Source organism: Gymnogyps californianus, chromosome 2 (assembly GCF_018139145.2).
Source record: "Gymnogyps californianus isolate 813 chromosome 2, ASM1813914v2, whole genome shotgun sequence".
NCBI lineage: Eukaryota > Metazoa > Chordata > Aves > Accipitriformes > Cathartidae > Gymnogyps > Gymnogyps californianus.
Genome location: NC_059472.1, coordinates 31,771,525 through 31,792,296, shown reverse-complemented (window position 1 = coordinate 31,792,296; position 20,772 = coordinate 31,771,525). Strand labels below are relative to the sequence as shown.

General features: G+C 41.9%; 1 protein-coding gene across 1 annotated transcript in view; it reads left to right on the top strand.

Annotated features, from left to right (window-relative positions):
- The first annotated feature begins 492 nt into the window (after positions 1–492).
- The window catches only part of ZBTB10 (zinc finger and BTB domain containing 10), a 29,957-nt gene continuing 9,677 nt past the window's right edge, over positions 493–20,772 (top strand). The window contains exons 1-2 of the mRNA XM_050891293.1: positions 493–1,437; positions 8,645–9,542. Of these exons, the coding sequence (XP_050747250.1) occupies positions 493–1,437; positions 8,645–9,542 (1,843 nt within the window). The remainder of the gene's footprint in view (positions 1,438–8,644; positions 9,543–20,772) is intronic.

Genomic DNA, 20,772 nt, shown 5'->3' with positions numbered 1-20,772 from the left:
GCCTGTGGCCCCTCGGGGGGAAGGAGGGGGGCGCGCGCGCCCCCCGCCCCCCCCCCGGCGTGTGGCGGGCGGGGCGGGGCGCGCGCGCGGCGGGGCGGGCGGGCGGCGCAGGGGCGCGTGACGCGCCCCAGCTGTCGCGCCCGCCCCGCCGGCCCCCGCCTGCCCGCCCCCGCTCGCGCTCCCCCTCCCCTGCGGTGGCTCTCCCGGTGCATTGTGGGAGCAGTCCGTTGTTCATTTGCCATTCGACCTGATCCGGGGCCTGTTGGGACGGAAGCGCCGCCGAGCGGGATCCATTGTGGGGAGCCTGCGGCGGCGGTCTAGGCCGGAGCCGGGGGGGGAGCGGCCGGACTTCGTTTCTCTCGGCCGCCACCCCCGCCCTTCCCGCACGGCAGCCGGCGCCTCCTTCCCGCGGGCAGAAGCCCTCGGCCGGGCGGGGAGCGGCGGGCCAGGGGCGCGAGGAGGCAGCGGGCGGGGGGCGCGCGCGCGCGCGCCATGTTCGCGGAGATGAACCGGCGGACGCTGGCGTTCCGGGGCGGCGGCCTGGTCACCGCCACGGCGGCGGCGGCGGCCGGCGGCGGGGCCGGCGGCGCGGCCGAGGCCTGGGACCGGCAGGACCCCGAGCCGCTGAACGGGCGCGGGGCGGACGAGGAAGTGGAGCTGGAGGGGCTGGAGGCCGAGGAGCTGGAGGCCGCCGCCGACGAGAAGGAGCTGCTGCTGCCCCAGGACGCGGTCTCGCCCCCCGCCGCCGGCCCCATGTTCGCCGAGAGAAACCGCCGGACACTGGCCTTTCGGGGCGGCGGGGGGCTCCTCGCCGCCCCCTCCGCCGCTAACAATGGCTGCGAGGCCTCGGCCTGGCCGCGGAAGCACTTCAATGGGCGGGGGGCGGACGAGGAGATGGAGCTGGAGGGCGCGGAGGGCCTGGAGCCGGAGGGCCTGCTGGAGGGGAAGGAGCTGGTCCAGGACGGGGGCTCCCTGAGTGACAGCAGCGACGACGAGGAGGACGGCGAAGGGGGCAGCCTGGGCGACGGCAGCGGCGCCGAGGGCGGCAGCTGCAGCAGCAGCAGGCGGTCTGGGGGCGACGGAGGGGACGAGGCGGAGGGCAGCAGCGTCGGCGCGGGGGAGGGGGAGAGCATCAAGCATTTCCCGCTAGCCAGGCCCAAGTCCCTGCTGCAGAAGCTGCACGTCTCCTTCCAGGGCTCCTGGCTCAAGGAGTTCCCATGGCTCTACTACTGCCAGGAGACCGGCCTCATGTCCTGCGCCTGGTGCACCGCCGCCGCGGCCGCCGCCGCCCCTCCCGAGCTGATTATGGCCGGCGGGGCCCTGCCCGGGGGGCACGACGAGCTCTGCAAGGGCACCCGCAACTACAAGCGGGCCCTGCTTCTCCGGCACCACCTTTCCGCCGAGCATCGCCTCAACGAGCCCGTCAGCGCCGAGCAGGTAGGGGACTCGGCGGGGCGGGGGGGGGGGGGCGACCCCGGCGGGGTCCCGCGCAGCGGCGCGGGGGAGAGGCCGGCCTCCCCTTTCGCATAGGTGGTTTGTTTTTTTTTTTTTTCCTCCATGCCCACGTGTGTGAACCTCTTTAAATGGCTTCCTGTGTTTGTTGTTGCCCGGTGGGCTGGGCACACCGTGCGGCTCTCGTACGCCGTCTCCGGAGCGGGAGACGAGTCCGCTTTCCGATTTGGGGTGACTCTCCCGCTGGATTTGGGCAGGCACAGCGCTGTCGGCGCTCTGCCGTCGTGCAGCCCGGGAGCGTTTGCATGCACTATTGCTTGTGGCTGTACCTGGTTACCTGTTCGGAGGTAGCGAGTGCCGTTCTCGTTAGTTTATCTGTTTGTCTCGTGAAGATAAACCGGCAATGTGGGAAAAAGTTGCGTATGAATACCAGTGTTGCAGCACTGATTTAAAAACACTCGTTACAACTTCCTCCTGCGGTACCGGGGAAGGGAGGGCAGTGTCCGGCTAACGACTGCGTGTGAAACTGGTACTTGCCAGCGTGAAATTAGAATTACTCTGCTGTTCTTAACGGTATGGTCCCTGTGCACTAATCGGATAACTCTGTGTAGTCAAGACCTTTTCGTTTAAATCTTTTTCCCGATTGTGTTGCTTTAGATTGAGTTACTGAGCAAGAAGTCTGCAATTGCTTGGTGTATGTTTGAGATAAACATGTGGTTTCCTGAAAGCCATGTTAATATGCCAGCTCTCCTCTAATGCCTTAGGACTAGTGAAACTCTTCATGTTCCCCGCGGAACTTAAAATTATTGTGTTTCTTGGCCGCTCTTAAGCGTAAGGCAGGGCTAACTCTAGAACATATGTGGATTAAAAGCTCCTAAAGAATACTCGTGTTGAATCACCAGCATTCTGCAGCCTTTCCTCCTAAGGATGTCTGTGCTGCAAAAGTTCACTCGGATCGCCTAGCTGGCGTTAAACTTGCCAGCGGGCACAAGCTAATGTGCTTTAGGTTAGGCTAGTACCTGAACTGTTAGGCTGAACTTGAGCTGTTAGCCGGAATTAATCCCCTGTCACTCCGTTTTTCACTATTTAGAGCTCAGTTTTAATTAAAACACCCACCTTTGTTGTATAGATGTATCTGGAGTCCGAATTGTTGTGCAGTAGTTAATTTGAGCTTATTGCTTGAGCACTTTAAGGAGCTCAGGGTACCTTGGACAAGAGCTGCTATTCTAGTGTTTGGGTAGGATATCAGGATGACAGATAAAATGTTAGGTGAATGTAGGTTTTCTTAGAGCTAGTTGGAAAAAGGTATGCAAGTTTTATGTGAAACTACTGCAAGACTGCAAGGAAAACCTTAAGGTGCATAAATATTAGTTATCCAAAATATTATTTTTGGATTTACAAATGCAACGTTCACCTTCAAGATGAGTAGTAGTACCTTTTCAGGTACTACTTTTCAGGTGTATTTCTAAGGCAGCCATTGTTACAGACATTTCACGGCAATAGGTCATCTTATCAGTTTCCTCCAATCTGGGCTTTGCTATTCACTCTGCAGTATTTAGCCAAACTTGCTTTAAATAACTTGTTTCTAATTTTGAAACTTTCATTCTTAATTTCTTTTACCTCTTTATATCTTTGAAAATGTTCTTTTTGTTTAATGTTGTTGCAGTGTATTCCTTACCATCTTATTGCCTAGTTTCTAACTTTGAGTTGTGAATTATTACCCTGTAAAGGTATGCCCTGTCACTGTGTAGCCTCCTCTGTCACTAGGTGTTGTTAATTCATGCCACCCTTGGAAGTTTCTCACACTCCCATTAAGCTACGTGTAAATAAAACATATTCTAAGCAATTTTTCCTACTAAACTTACTAGGTTTTTCTTTCTGTCTTCCTATCCCCGGTCTGTCGTAAGACTATTCAATACTGGGTGGGTGGAAGGGGGGACGGAATATTGGCTTGCATGTCACAGTAGCCTAAAAGTTAATGTAAGTATTTATTTGAAGATTAACCTTTCATTGTCATGGGAACCTTTATAAAAATGAGCATCTGCTTTTATACCCCTGATAGTTTAAGAAAAAATATGTGTAGTAACTGTAATAATAAATGAAACAGTAGGATAGGTGAGATGTCAGTGGTTCTTCTGTACTGTATTAAAGCTAAGGTTTGGACAAAGTAAGCTTCTATAAGGTAGCTGTGCAGAGATTGGTGTTTTCAAGAGGAAAACAGTGCTGGATGCATCTCTGCAATTATATTTCAGTTAAAAACTTCTCACAAGGGAAGGAATTGCAGTTTTTCAAGAGTCAATGTAGTTTTCTTTGTGGTGCACTTTCCGGTTACACTTGCTTTATCAAAAATCTGATTAAGAATCTCTTTTCTTTCCACTTTTATGTTTAATTTCCATATCCTTTCACACTTCTAATAGCACTTGAATTTCTGTTGATACATATGTTTAAATTAATACCAAAACAATAGCCCCATTTTTTTCTTTAATGCCATGGTACCAGATACTTGGAACAAAAGTAGGTAATTTGTACCCTGACCATATTTCCAACATACATAATGAGGCAGCAAAGCCGTTTAGATTTAATGAAACTTGGGAGAGATCTTTCAGCCTTTGTCTTAGAGACAACACACATGTATTCTTGACTTGACAAGCTTCAACTGCAGGGCATGTTTAGCAGCTGCTAATAAACATATGGCATAGTGCCACTGTTCAAGTGCAAAAAGGAAATTGTAGGTGTTAAGACAGTAAAGCAGTGGAAATCTCTATAGGCCTGTTGGATATTACACTCATGAAGAAATGAGTGATGATTTCAGTTTATTTTTGGGATACATTTAATTTGGAATGCCAAAATACATCACGAGTGGTTGCAGCTGATGTAATTCAAGGGTATTGAGCTGTCAGTCAGTGCTTCTTTCTAAGACAAAAATCTTGACTTTTTTTTCTATTCTAGTTTTTAAAATAATCTGTCTCCATATTAAAACTTAAGGAAAGATATAATCACCTTGAAACTACCTTCATTTTTTTAATAAACGGACTATTGTGTTGCAAAAATCTTAAGAAATAGACACTTATTGGGAAATCACTGCAAAAGATTTTAATTCTGTGATGACTCTAGATCCATAAGATGCAGATTTATTGGCTGCTGGGAGTTCCTTCCCTCAAAGCAGCTTTTTAAAACATTTTCTCTCTGGAGATAATTTGAAGCTGAGCTTTGGAAATACTGCCAGAAAAGCTTTCTCCAGCCTAACAGGCATGTTGGTTTAAAGCAGAAGCTCTCCAAAAGGAGGAAGGCCTTTGATGTGTTATTTTTTCCATGTGAACTGTAATTGTTTGCTTTATGTGAGCAGTGATGAATAGAAGTTGTGCTTCAGATGTACGAGTTACATTATAGTGTTCTAAGTTAACTTCTTGAATTACTGTTAGCAGAGCAAAAAAGTTGAGGAGGAAGTCAGGCCTTCAGAGTAAGGACTATCATTTACTGTATTTTTATGTAGCGTTTTTACCAGACCTCGAACTACTCGATTGGATGTTAGGCACTCAATGGAACAGTTTTAAATTGCTGAGTTTTCTGTGAGCGATGCTATAGCATGTAAAACAGCAGCGGAGCATCATGTGTGCAGCTGATAGGACCATATTTTGAGATAATTCTCCTCTGTAGCTGCACGTGCTTAAGAAGTTCCTAATAGCTCACTTCTGTTAGAGGATCCATTTTTCGGGCTAAGAATTTGCGAGCATGGGGAACTGCTGTAGAGTAAGGTGTGGTAGTGAGGAAGGGATTACAAAAATGTGGCATAACTACTTTTCATACACATACAGCTGAGAATATGGTTAGATTGGGTTTTGGTTTTGTTTCTTTCTCCCCCCCCGCCCCCACCCCGTTCTTGCTCCCAGGAGACAGAGTATGCTGATGGCACAGGAGGAGAAAGAAAAGCGAGTTTCTAGTAGCAGTTTTTGATCATCTGTTTCTGCTCCTATTAGCTTTTAGGCAAGTTTAATTAGTGAATTATACATATGAAATAGTCATTTAGGTGTATTCAGATGAGTCTAATTGAAACTGAGCACAATATTAGTTTCCTTGAGCAGTCTCTGTTCTGTTAGACTGCTTCTTAATCTCACCTGCAGAGAGAAGCTTTTCAGACTTACAATGTAGATTCCACAAATAAAACTGAAATAGTCCTGATTTTTATTCTAGATTTGCTATCAGTTTTTGTTAAAGGATAAGGTGGTTTGGTGTTGAGATAACTTAGGTGATGGGAATATTTGGTCTGTTTTCTGAAAATATAATTGACATCTAAGCAAATATCATTATTTTGTGGTTCTCGTCAGAAAAACAGTACCCTTATGTTGTGCTCATGGCACATCATCATAAGTAACAGAAGCTTGAAAATATACTTTTTTTGATTTTCTGTAATTATTTTCTGCACCTTACCTCCTATTGAACTGTATTGTACTTTTCTGTACAAAGGGGAGATGTTTAAAACACTCCAAGGCATATTAAATTTTTTTCATTTTTCTCATAGTAAATTTAGTTACACTTGTCTCACTTGGTGTACATAGGCTTGATAACTGTTCAGATGTCGGGGCTTTCATTTCATTTGAGGTGTGGCATTAGGGTTAGCTACTTCCATACCAGCAGTTAAACAGTTATTTCTAATATCACAGTTAGTTTTAAAAATCTTCATGCACCTGTTTCTGTAAAGCTATAATACCAATTTCTTCCCCCCCCCCAGCTTGGACACTAGTTGCATAATGTCTCTTGTTGTCACTCAGCGTTCTGGTCTTCTCATAATGAAGACTTCAGTCTTGTGTTTCTGTAGCACATTTGTGATCTGCAGCTCCTTTTTACCCTGCTGGCTTGTCGTTTTCTTAGGAAAACTAAAAAAATACATTGTAAATCTTGATTTCTTTTTTTTATCAGCTTGATTGGATACATACACATGCTCAGTTAAAATGTACTCTATCTCCATTATTTAATCAGACATTTGTAAAAAGAAAAGAACAACTGCGGATTATTTTTAAATTTTATATGGTGTTTAACGTGTTCTCAGAGAATGAAATTGTCAGCCAGCATAGCATCTACCTAACATTCACTGTGTGAGGTGCAAGTCACTGATGATTGACTTTGACTAGAGTGACAGCACTTCAGGGTATGATAATTTTTGTCTTAATCTGATCCAAAGTCAGTGTAATTGGTGTTTTGAAACTACGCAGTGCTCCATTGCTGGAGTCACAGGAAGCTAGTCCAGATCCGAAATCTGCTGAGAACTTAAACAATGATAGACTCAGCTATCACACATTTGGGACATACTTTCTGTTTCAGAGGTCTGATCTGAGGCAGTACTTGGGTATGTCAGAGAGTACGCAGAAGAAATTAAGCCAAGGTTGGACAAAGATCTGTTGCTTGTTTTCACATAAAAGCCTGATTGCTTTTATTTCTACCTCTTCTTTTCACTGAAGTGTTATTTCTGAGAAGGGTAGAGATTTAGAAGCAACTTGAACATGACAGTAAACTGAAATTTCTCTGCAGGAGAGGCTGAAATGGTACAGTTTCTATTTTGGTTATGCTGGGCATTATTTGCTGCTTATAGATGTAAATACCATTTTAGAGGATGTAGTTACAGCCTCAGTTGTCATCCCAGTGATCCACACTGGGATTATAGCTTGAGGCGAGTACTGATTTAATGCGCTCATTCCTGTGTGGTGGAAAGTGGCTTTTTTTTTTTTTTTAATATAGCTGGTTTCTGCCATAGTCCCAACTTAAGGGTAGTACTTTTCTGCAACATATATTTTAGCCCCAGTATAGATTATGGGCTCATGACAGCGTTAACATTACCTTGTTAATGCTGATTTTGACCTGTAATGTTGAGGCAGTCGAGCTTTAACGATATGTCTAGCCCCCAAATCTGTGAGTTGTTTTAGAAAATGAGAGGAGAAGATAATGATATAATTTGCAAAATCTGATCTCCTCTCATCCCAAACCATATTGGAGCCAGCCAGTTTTGAACTGTCCTTATTTGCTAGGGAAGAAGAGAGTCTCTCAAGAGATCCAGTATAAAACAGACTCTGTCATCGTTGTTGCTCTTGCTGGCAGCAGATGTCAATCAATATAAGTGTGGTCTCAAATATGCCAGTCTGTGTAGTTTTCTGCTTTCTCCTAGCTGCTTTGTAGCAGCTATGAATCATCATTGTCTAAACATCAGTTATAAGTTTTCTAAATGCTCTAAAATCCAGTTCAGATCTCTCATTACTTACCAGCCTCTCACTGTCTGAACTAATCTTTAATAACAACTAATTTCTCGGTGTTGGATTGTCTGATACTACTTCTAGCAAAACTTTCAAGCCACGTTTGAGATCACGGCTTAAAAAGGTTGTAGAGAGACAAATAAGTATATATTGTCTGTATAATAAGTATGTACCAGTTAAAGATGTTGCTACTGGAAAGTTTCGGGGAAGCTTGATTCAAGAAAGTCTTAATTAAATAACATAATGGAAGCTTAAGTTTTGTTTGGTCACCTGCAATATCCTGTCCGCTTGTCAAGTAATACAGCTATTTAATCCTAAGTCTGCCACAATTAGAAAATAAATAATAAATGCCTTATTTTAGAACTGCATAAGAAATATATTTGCTATTATAACTACTTCAGTAATACGTTTTCTTTAAAACATACAAGACAGATTGGGAGATACAGACCTAATCTTTGTGTAGTCATCTCTCAGCATGAGAAAATGTTGAATCAGTTATCGGGGTTCTACTTATCCGTTGAGGTGGAGATTTCTAGGGAAGAACAGGGAATTGGATGTGTGAGAACCATCTAGTTAAATCTTTGGAAGGAGAGACTCCTGAATCTTTAATGTATGTGGGTTAAGAAAAACAAGTATTTCACACTCAACTAAATCTTTCCTTTCTTTTGGCCAAAATTTCACTTCTTTTGTCCTCAAGGCAATTCTGCTAGTTCTGTTTTTGTTTCAGATCTGGGGGCAGAGGGTGCAGAATGAAATCGTGAGTCTTAGTTTTCAGAAATATTTTTTTAATTATATATTCCTGCCTGCCTTTATGACCAAGAACATAAATAAAAAAGAGTAGTTCTATTTACATTATCTTAAGTTTATTTTCATATCCTTATAGTGTTGGAGGACTAAGGAGAGCATTCATTAAGAGCTAATTATGGTTGTGGTTTTTTTTTTAATTGCAGGAGTCAGAGTTACCATCAGAACTGAATAATGAAGGATACTGTGATTTTAACAGCAGGCCAAATGAGAACTCTTACTGCTATCAGCTCCTGCAAGAGCTCAACGAGCAGAGGAAGAAAGGCATTCTTTGTGATGTTAATATTGTGGTGAGTGGGAGGGTCTTCAGAGCTCACAAGAACATCCTGGTTGCAGGCAGCCGCTTCTTTAAGACTCTGTATTGCTTTACAAACAAAGAAAGCCGTAACCAAACCACTGTTACCTATTTAGACGTTGTTGCTGTTCAAGGTTTTTCTGTCATCTTGGACTTCTTATATTCTGGTAACCTCGTGCTTACGAGCCAAAATGCCATTGAAGTGATGTCGGTGGCCAGCTACCTTCAGATGACGGAGGTTGTCCAGTCCTGCCGCAACTTCATTAAAGATGCCTTAAACATAAGTATAAAATCAGAAGCTCCAGAGACCGTTGTTGTGGATTACAACAGAAGATCTGTTAGTAGGGATGGTTTGTCTCCAAGGGATCAGAAAGTTGCCAGCTTCTGGGCAACACGAAACCTTACCAGCTTGGCAAGTAGCATAAAAACTGAGAACGATGGTTACTCTATTGATGAGGGCCAAATGGAAAGCTACCAAATGAATGACTGCAGTTGGGTCCAGGACAGCTCACCTGAAATGGCTGAAAATGAATCTCAAGGTGAGGGAAAAGTTTTCGTATGGAATGACATGGGCGCACAGGGACAATCAGTTCAAGAACCTGGAAAAGCAAGAAGGAAAAACCAAACTGCAAAGAGATTTATTTATAATATACCACCTAATACTGAAGAGAACTCAGAAGATTGCTCAGTCTTGCAACCGTCAGTCCCATATCCTGAAGAAGATTTGTCATTTATTAAAGAAGAAGCAGGTAAATATTGATTAATGTCAATCATGTAATTTGAAAACTAAATTATTGAATAAAGTACAGGACAATGTAACTTTTATAAAGCTATGTTGGATAGGATCTTTTAGTAAAGTCATCACACCAGTCAAGTTACTAAATCAGTAATCTGATTCTCCACCTTGGGGCACAGCAGTGTATCTTTGGCTAGAGAAAAGAATGACGGTGCTGTGCCATGCAGTATGTAACATGCTGTTTGCATTTGATGCTTAAGTTGGGGATCCTTACCAGCTGGTAGAAGCTAAAATTCTTACATTCACATATAATCTGTAGCCACCATTAGGCACAAAATCAAGGAGTGATAACTGGTAGCTGATGATGTTAGCTGGTTGCACAGAGAGAAAGGGCCTTTATAATTTCCTTCCCTACACTAGCAAAAGATTTTTCTGGTAATCTCCCTCACCTGAGTGTCACCCAGAAACAGAAGTCAACTTTCCACTGCTGTTTATTGTGGGGGTATCTGGGAAGCTACAAAATGGAGTAATCCTGGCTAGTATAATAGAAACTCTTAAAGCAAATTTGTGAAACAGATTGGAAAGAGATGCCACGATGACATATAGCAGAGGGAATATCTTTTTGTTGAACTATTCTTTAAACAAATCCTGAAAGTGACTGAATTCATAGGATTTTTTTCCTTAAGGATCTATGGTTAATGTAAATGCTAGAATAAGATTAAATATCTGTTTGCTAAACAAATACGGTCACACAAAGAATTATAAGCAGACTGTTCACAGTGTAATTGGGATTTGGGGCAATGTAATTAAGTTCAGGTTTTTATTTTTTAAATTATTATTATTACGCTGTATGAGTAGTTGAAGTGTATATATTGAGATACTGCCATTTACCTGTATCACTTTTAGATGAATTAGCAGTTTCGAAAATTTACCCCAATTTAGGAGTCAAACCAAAGGTGGATTTGAGAGACATAGCTGGAACAAACTTCTTTAGATGTGTCTGTTTCTAAAGCATTTTAAAATGTATGCCCCCTTCAAACATCAAGGGACTGTAGATATCCTCTACATCCTAGGTTCAAGGGGTAGAATTAAGAGGGAAATAAAAAAAAAAAAAATATCGGCACTCTCACCTGTGGGTATAGAATATTTCCAGATATTTTTGTATTCCAGTGACAAAACAGACATTTGAAAGCAACCTGAGTTCTGGGAGGGTCTAGGAACCTGTATTTATTTTGGTGGAAGGAAGGATGGCCTTAGTTTCTTCCTGTACCCCCAGCCTTGTTTAAAAACAAAGCTGAAAGAAGTCCTTTCAGTAGTGGCAGGGACAGGCCATTTCTCCTGGGGCCCTGAAATGCCTCTACCCGCAGTGTTATAGATGCCTATCTGTGTGGCTGGCGGCTGCTGAGGTGCGAGGAGGCAATAGGTGAAATAGCAGTCCAGCAGAGGGCATGTGGTGGCTCTGCGCTGTGCTGTACCGTACCAGTACATATGCATGAGCAGTACAATGACATGACAATATGGAGTGATGCAGACTGGAGCTATGGAGGTGTACATCTGGCACATGAGCAGGAGCAGCCGGTACAAGATATGTCCATATAGTTATCAAGTAGTGTGGCACAACAGGAGCAGCTCTGGGGAAGCAGCTGTGCTGAGGAGCTAACATTCATTCTGTAAATGCTTCAGGGGGTTTGCTTATCTCTAGTCTTCATCTCTGAACTCATGGGTAGGTCTACTTTAGCTTTGCAGTTCAGCTTGTGAGTGTACACTTGTAAAGTGAATTTCCTGATATTCTCTTACTGTCATAGCTTTCTTAGACTGCACAGGGTTTCTTCTGGCTGAAATTAAAATAGAAGCTGTGTTTCAGAAACATGCCTATTGCGTGCTAGCTTCCAACAGCGCTTGGGTCCACAGCACCAGGTTAGATCTAGCCTTCAGTAAAGCACCTTTAGATGTGTACAGTGGGGTGTGGAGTCCTCAGCACCCACACAACAGATCTGCCTGTGCTGGGCTATACTACTTGCTAATACATACTTAGTTGCAGTGGCATGAAAAAGGGCAGCAGAGGGTCTGGAGCAGGAGCTGAGGACCTGTATATTAATTGCACAAACGTCAAATTTCTGACACAATTTAGCATGTGATTTCTATTTCTGATTTATATGGGGCAGATATTAAACCTCTGTTACTGTTGGAAATACCACAGAGAATATGTCTACTAAATGATGACCCCAGCAACTGAAATAAATACTTGTTTGCGTTCTGCAGAATTTGAATATGTGCTGTGGAGCTTTCTTGAAGAAATAATGGAGGATATGGGCAGTGCAGTAATGATTAAACAAGTTTAGTCCCTGTTCAGCTTTTTTGGACAGAAGTACCAAGGTGTCCAGTAACTCATTGTGCTAAAGAATTAAATTACAAAATACATCCATGCAACATCTTGATGAAAAGAGCTGTATTAGAGGCTAGGGGCACACTGAATTTGTGCACCGGTGTCTGTCCGAAACCATTGAAAGTTCTGTGATTGCGGGGGGGAGTTTATTTTATTGAACTGTAAAATAGTGTCAACTAATGATCTCCTTGGTACTTTTGGAGCACAATATAAGTGGTCCCAAGTAAATAATTACATTTTCTGTCAGTGTTAGAACTATTTTGGAAGCCATATCTAATACTTTTATAATAAGACCTTTACTTTTATGAAGTTCTTATGTGCATGCACATTGTTTGAAACAAAAAGAGATATTGCAAGTAGGGCTTGATATAGCTTACTTTCACCCATAGTCTGTGCTTCGGCATTCAGTGTTCTTTCTCCTCTCCTGCTGGCTAGCTGCTTCTTTGCTCTGCAGGTAGATTCCACTCTTAAACGCTCTTCTTTCAATTGCTCCCTCTACACCCAAGAAAAGGTGGAAGAGGGAGGAGCAGAGAATTGGAAGAATGACAAGAATGAGTTGTAGAGTAACCTGTAGGTTATATGGTAACTTTTTAGTTGTGGATTAAATTTCTTGTGGAGATGAAAAACTACCAAAAATAATAGACACTGGGAGTTAAAAATGCATAAGAAAGTCTTCTGAAAAAGATACAAGACAATGCTGTGAGAAGAAGAAAGAGTAGTAAATTCTTATGATGAAAGCTAAGGAGTGCGCTGTCCCTTTGGTTGCTGAAAGGGAAAGAATGAGCTTCTACTATTATGCTTTGTCATATGCTGATGGGGATAACCAACACCAGCTGTGGTTATGAGATGTCCAGTTACATGCAAAGTGAGTTGCTGTGTCCTTGGTTATGGTTTGGGTTGTCTGGTGTTTTTGTGAGAGGAAAGAAATACCATAGATACGGTGGAAGGGCAGTCTATTTAAGAACACTCCTCTCACTACAAAAATTTACCCCAAAAGCCACTACTTTGAATTCCATAGTAAATGGACTTTCCAGTTGGGTACTGCTAGGTAAGTATTAAATAATCAACAATAAAAGCTTTCTGAACTATGTGCTACCCTTCTTGTCTCAGTAAAGCAAACATTTTAAACTGCTCCTTGCCGAATGAGAGTTTTCCTACAGTTATCCATAAGGATATGTCAGCTTCTCCTTCCTCTCACCCTGCGTTGCCAGTGAGTTTATATTTAACACCTTCCCTGTAAAAGTAGCACTTTGGTGAGCTTCAAAAAACTCAACGAAGTTGAGATGGATTTTAAATTGTGTGTACCATCTTACTTCATTTACCTACTCTTACTGAAGCTTTCAAGCCTTCTCCAGTTTTAGCTATATTAATTAAAATAGCTGTGTTTCTTCACACTGAATGTTACCGCCTATCTTACTGTTTTCCCTTCTAGTTGATAATCTGCTAAAAAATGTCTTTACTATTTACGGCTGTGGTGCATCCTACAATTAACCATTTACCATGGTGAAAATAACAGTGCAATCAGTCAGCATCTCTTAGTCAGTTTCCAGTTCATAAAAGCTCAGTGATGCTAATTCATCATATTCTTAATGTCTGTTCGTAGTTTTTTGTAAATTTTTATCACTTCTTGAATTTGTTTTTCATTTTGGCCTGTTTTTTGGAGTACAAGTGTCCTATCCGCAGGCTGCAGAACACAACTGTGAAGTATTGCTTATGCTTTCCAGAGCTGACAGTGTTGATTCTTAAGGAGACTTGTATGTAATATCCCAATAGCTTTATGAAGCTACCACCGGATTATTTGTTACCATGATTTTCAGGCTAGATAATGTTGTGTCATATATTGTGTTGGGGGTGGGGTGAGGGAAAGGATAACAAGGACAGGATGAAAACAGCCCTTTTGTGGAACAAGAGGGTTCCTGAATGTTTTTGTAGGGGATTCTTAAGGAATTTCATTCAGCTTGCTGTAGAAGCAGCTACTTTTCAGAAAGATACAAGCAGCAGCGAAACCTGCTTACAAAAAATGTAGTGCTGGTCACAGTTTTCCTCATGACGTGAGGGAGCAGCATAACACAACTTGATCAGGACTTTAGAATAAAGAAAGGTAACTTTGTATTTGAAGAAATCAAGATTGATGGACTTATCTGGACATGTATATATTTCTTGTAGGGATAAACCCCACTTGACTGAGTTACAAAGAAAAAAAAAATAGTATAAGAAAATTAAGCTTTTTTTTTTTCCTATTCTTCCAGGGTACTATGACTCTCAGTCAGATCTCCAGCTGATACCCTGATTGAAAGATGTAAATTGCTTAATGGACCTTTAACCTCTTTATTTGCCCCATTCCCTATGTAATCTGGTATTGAAGGCCACAAAGGTTTTTAGAAGTTGTCTAAAGAGAGTACAACATCTGGGGGTCAACCTCTTCCGCATTCATTAAATTTATCTCTCCTGGGGATGATCCCAAAGACAAGTAGATCCTCACAGTCTCATGGTATGGTCAACCACTGACCTTGCAACTTTAAGCAATGTTCTGCGTATTATTGTTGTGTTGGGTTTTGTTGGTTTGGGTTTTTTTTTTCCTTACAAAAAAAAAAAAGCAAGCAAGGTGGATGGGTTGGGGAAGAAGGTTATGTGGTGTCTACAGACCTTTTCTGCCTGAAAAACTTTTTTTTTGTCTCAGTGCAAGTGAAGTTCAGGCAATACATTCACTTTTAAAAAATTATCAATCTGAAGTGCTCATCTGATTTTTCTGCTACCTCATTTACAAAATAGTGATGATGATGGCAGCAACTCCATAAATAAACAAAACCATGGGCTATATATCTTCTTGATTCATTTGGGGGGCATAACTCCAGCCACAGAAGTTAGCTGTGCTAGTTCATCAGCTAGCTTCCCTCCTGCATCTCAATGATGTAGCTCAGTAAGTCAAATCTCATTAATTTTGTCACATGCTGAGCAGTGAAAGTGGTTTTACTCCAGATGTTTCAGGTCCTTTTGGATTGTAGCTGATTTTCAGAGTAGTGTGGAGCTCTTTTAAACTATCATGAAGATTAGAATACAACTTCCTTTAAAAAGCTTTTTTTCCAGATAGTAATTACTCTAGAAAATAAGGTCTTGTTTTTATTCACAGCCCCCTTGTCTGCTACGTGCTTGTCTTCACATGCCTGTCCATTCCCATATGTTATTTAGGAAGCTACAAGATTACTAAAGGACTTTTTAAAATACCCTTTATGCCTTCACTGACATATGGTACAGAAAAACAATGTTAGGTTTCTTACTTAACCTGTAGGTTTTCTGTGTTGGTAGGCCGATTCAGTTACACCACCATAACTCCCTGTGAGAGCACTCTTATGCTAGAGTGACTTTGTCATGTAAGAGTTTATAGAAGTGTAAATTGATCAATTGCTGTTCAGTTACTCTGGACTTACAAGTGGTAGTGTTGTGTGGTTTGGGGGTTTTTTGTTTGTTTTTAAATTTGAGGGAAGGGATAGGTCATCCTCAGTGTTGGTAGCTGGGTAGAATAGGTTTTAAGTGGCATGTAATTTGACTAAAAGATGATTCCTTCAGCTTTTCTTTTTCAGGTTCTCTTTCCTTGCCGAGTTGTTTTGCTCACTGTGCAACCATTTATTCTCTGTGTACATTCTGGAATTCTTGTGTACAGAACTTGGAGTCATTTTTTGGGGTGGAGGAGAGAGGCAGGCAGCATTTCTTACTTGTGCCAGTTTCTAGCAGGTATCAGTAAATATATCCAACCAGAAATGTGATCATAGTTTAGAAAGTTTATACGAAATGTAGAATACTATAGCATCGCAAGCTTATACTATGCATTTACCCTAAAGCTCATTGTAGTACTCGGCAGTACACATGCATTGGTAGGAGTACAGCTCTAGCAGACAATTTCACTTTAACCGCTAGCCTTCATTGGTGCAGCTTTGTTAGTTACAGGCTTCATCCTGTCATACTGGGAACAGTGGAGAGGGGAGTTAGCAAGATCAGAGTTGCCATTTTTACTGTAAAAATGTAGCCACAATTGCAGAACTTTAGTCACTTCTGGTATTCCCAAGGCTTGGGGGGGGGTTCAGGGGACGTGATCTTTAAAGCTGGAAAAAAACCCCCTTTGTTAAGCAGCAGTTGTCTTTCATGGTCAGGTCGTGTATGAAAAGTGTGAGCTGCGTAAAAGTTCCAATCTTTTACACATTTGCTTGCTTGTGGCTTGAGTTGATCCCCTTTCTTTAGGGTGTAATGTTGCATGTTACTTTGTAAGGAGAGCATGACACCAGTCTGGCAAGCTTAGTTTGTCATGTACTCCCAGATCTTATTATGCAGAGTTCCCAAGGAAGTATCTGGGGTTTGGTGGGCTTTTTTGTTTGGTTTTTTTGTTGTTGGAAGGGTTGGGTTTTTTCTTTTTTGTTTTGGTATTTTTACCAAATCTGTGCCTCTGTCTTGTACCTTACTTTTCTTCAAAGCCCAGTTTAAAGACAAAATCCCTTGGTATTCCTGGACAAAGTTACGCTTTGGCAAAGTAAGTCTGGAATGAATGATAATCAGTTCAACACAAGAGTTTTGGTCAATTATGCTACTGCTTCTAAGACTGCCTGCGATTAGAGAAGCTAACAGGAAGTGAAGATCTCCTTAGCATTTTCTTTCAACTGTTTTAGCATAAAAAGTTGTTCAGACCAAAACAGTCTCTACACAGCAATGGTATCTGTGCTTATGTCTTTACATAAGAATAAATACAAATGAAGACCTGTATCAGTTCTTGGTGTATTTGTCTCAACTACAGTGACATCAGTGGTCTTTGATCATGATGCACGGTGATTCTTCTGTTCCCTGTCCCTCAAGCTGACATTTAATTCTTCCTTTAAGAAAATATGTTTACAAACTACAATGTGTAGCTGACAAAATGGTAGCAACAGCAGTTCTCTAATGCTGGTGCAGAAATAAACTAATGGATTTACTGTGTAGAGAACCCTTGTATTAGGGCTACAATGGGAATAAACTTAATTTTCCTTTTTTTTTTTTTTTTTTAATTGGATGCTTTTTTGCCCCTCATTAGGGAGAAACTGGCAGCTTTGAGGACAAGTCAAACTTATTTCCTTGGATTTATTCTATAGTTGCTTTTTCAAACAGTTAGCAAGAAAATAGGAGCAGAACATAATGCCAAGACAATTGATTTGGTTACCAGAGTATCTAGAATGGTTGGTGGTTTTTACCTTATTGAAGGATCTTAATCCTAAATGCCAGTCAGTCTCTAGGAGTTTCATGCAGCCTTTCAGGTGTATATCTCCTTGAAAGTCCTACTTATATTAGCACTTTAAATATAAGACTTGATTAAAAGGGGATGTGAAATGTTTATATTAGCAAGTCTTTGAGTTCTCTTGAATACTTTACTTGAGAAAGCTCTTAAGGTACATCCTTAAACTGACTTGTTTGCAGTGTTGGCCCTTGAGCAATCTGGCCCTTGAGCTCGCAATATAGTCCAGAAGTTTATGGATGAAGGTATTTTCTTGACAGTGAAGTCAAGAAGGGCTGTTTTCCTGAAAATAGCTTACTGAGTCTCATACTGTTTAAAGTCTTCATCAGTGATCAGGGTAGGAGGACAGAAGACGCTCTCAGCAAGTTTGCAGATGACATCAAATTGGTGGGAGTGGTTGATATGCTAGAGGGCAGGGCTGGGCTGTAGTTCAGATGGACCTCAACAGTCTGTAGGAATTGGCCAACAGAAACCCCCAAGATGCTGTGCAAAGACAAATGTCCTGCATCTGGAAGTAACAACCCTGTGCACCAGTACAAGCTGAGCACTGAGTGGCTGTGTAGTAACTCCACGGAAAAGAACCAGGGGGCCCTTGTGGACCACAAGCTGAACATAAGTTGGTAGTGCATCCTAGGAGCAACGAAGGCTAGCCTCATAGTGGTGGTATTAGCAAGAACATAGACAGCAGGCTGAGGGAAGTGATAATAATACCCCTGTACTCAGGACTGGCAAGACCACATTTGAAATCCTGTGCCCAGTTTAGGGCAGCCCAGTACAAGAAAGATGCCAGCAAGCTGGAGGGAGTCCAGTGGAGGGCGCTAAGATGGTTAGGGGGATGGAGAACATGTAGTTCAAGGAGAGGCTGAGGAACTGAATTTATTTAGTATGGAGAAGACTGAGGGATCTACCTGCTGTCTTTACCACCTTAAGGAGATTATAGAGAAAATGAACCCAGATGCTTTTCAGAGGTGCACCCTGAAAGGGCAAGAGTCAGTTGTCACAAGTTGCAGTGAAGGAAATTCCAGTTGTGTATGAAGAAAACTTGACTGTGAGAGCGGTTGTGTTGGAACAGATTGCTTAGAGGGTTTCTGGAGTCTCCCGTCCTTGTAGATATTTAAAATGTGGCAAGGTCCAAAGCAACATACAGTCCAGCTTTGAAGTTAGCCCTGCTGTGAGCAGGAGGTTGAACTAGGTGACCTTCAGAGGTCCCTTCAGACCTAAGTTTTTGTTTGAGTCTGTAATAGTCCCTGAGAACAATAACTCCCCCACAAATGAATGATTTGGATGAGGAAAGCTCTTACTATCTTGTGTTTCAGTGATGTAGCCTATGTGGGGAGAGATCAGCAAAATAGGTTTCTAATGTGAATGGCACCCCTTTCTCAGGGAGGAGTTTTTCAGGGAATATGATAAGCAAGTTGAAAAAGCAAGTGGATGATATATTTGGCATCAATAGATGGTCATCTGGCAGGGTTAGTTGGCGATAGATCTGCCTCCATAGTCGAGGCAATAAACCATTTTTTTTCATGAATGAGAAACAGTAAAAATTAAGAGCAATTGGGAGCGGTACATAGAGTATGAGTAAGATTGCATTGGCAAAATGTCTTAAGTTTATGTGAGCCTTCTGTTGCAAGCGGCACTTGAGAAGTAATATGCTTTGACCCCTTTTCAGAAGCAAGGTTGAAGATGTGAGTAATACTCTGGGAACAAATGGAGTACAATATATTTTCCTTCCCTCACCTTCCCAGTATGTCAGTCTTGGCAGTGCTGTTTCTTCTGTCATGTTACCTAACATAAGCAACAAATCCAGCTCTCTGATTGTATCAGTAGATTACCACTGCTCTCTTTACAGTCCTTGAAAGCTATGGCCTAATCGCTTATCCTGTTTACTTTCTGTCTTTTTTAATTGATCTGAATGAGCAGTCAATGTCAGAAAACCCGGTGGAAAAATAGTAGTATTCCTTTTTCTCTTCTTTTGGCATTGTTTTTAGCGTTAATATGTGTAAAGAAAACAGAATTTCATTACAGACAACTGTATCTAATGCAAAGTTTTGTATCTTCTCCCTCAGTGCACCCTACGTCCATATCCCTTTCTATAACGAGCTGTTCAATGGTTTCTATCGTTGATCTTCTCAGTAGTCTCCTTGATCATCCCCTACTCAGTAATGTCTCCTTTCCTTTCCAAAAAATCAGCATATTTCTGGTTACAGAAAAAGAGCAGAACTTGTCAAACTAAGGATGTTTCTACTCAGATGCGTTCTCTCTTTGTGTTGATACTGCCCTACCTCTTGCCTTCAAAACTGAAAATCAGTGTGTCTGACTTCTTGGTATCCTTTTTCCTGAGAACAAACACAGTAGAACATAAAATCTTTCCATAAAGTTTTTGTTAGTTGTGTAAAAAGCCTACACAACCACTTCATTGTATTTCGGACTGTCTTTATCTCTTCTGAAATTGACATCTTGAGAATTTTAGTGCTGATAGTTAATCAGCTTATTTGTATTCTGTTTTATTATTTTGGGTTGGTTTGTTGTTGATTGTGTGGTTTTGTTTTGTTTTTTAAGATCAGGTTACTGATAGAAACCTCTTTTCCATGCAGGGTAGAAGAATGGGTAGATGTTGGAGGCTAATTGACATTTGAATTAACTTATACCTCTTTTAGGAATCAACTGAACTGTAAAAACGTATCCTTAGATCAGAGGAAAGTTGTAGTCAGATGACCTGGTCTGGAGATATGGAACATTATTGCTTCTAATTACCCTCTTTTTTTTTTTTTTTTTTAAATATTTTTCTCACTGCTGTGTATATTCCCCCTTTGCACCCCACCCCCAGTCTACCAGTACAACTGCATATGTAGTTGCTTTCAGTCTCCTATCAAAATCATCTGGGTTTAAGTTGACAGGAACAGGTTAGATGATGACTATATCTGCAGTTTTGCAAGCAGGTTTCAGGGGGCAGTAGCCTGAGTGGGAGGAGGAATGGGAGGAGATGTTATGAGCCACAGGGATCTGTAACATCTTATACTTCGCTCAGCGACAATCAGAAGCTTATCTGACTAGGCTATATGTCCACCTGGGGAAACTAGTAGAGGCTAGGTATTGCACTTCCAGTTCCCAGTCTATATGTAATTCATGTCTTTCCTGTATGGATGAGCCATTAGACATTAAAAATGCCTTTTTTTGTTGTTTTGTTTTGAACACATTATATGTGTGCTTAATCCAGAAAGCAGGTTTTCTAGGTCAATGAATTATTCTAAGAATAAGCATTAGGTTTAGTTATGATCTGCTTAGTCCTGTACTGTGCAGAGACTGAAGTGTCTGTAGTAACCTCTTATCTCTTGTGGTATCTGTGCTGGTGTTCTTTCATGTTGTAGCAGGTCTTCTCTTCAAATTGGAGGTAGAAGGATTTAGTAGCTATTATCTACACTAGACTACAGCTCTTAAGTCTGTTTGGCTCTATGCCAAGTCTTATGCTAAGATCTAGACCTATGCAGGGATTTGAGCTTCTGACTTCCCTGAAACTTCAATACCAGCTGTGAGCATAAATGTTCCTAATGAAATTCAGTTTGTGTTCTCTTAGATCCAGAAGAACTGTCAAAGTGACGGTGT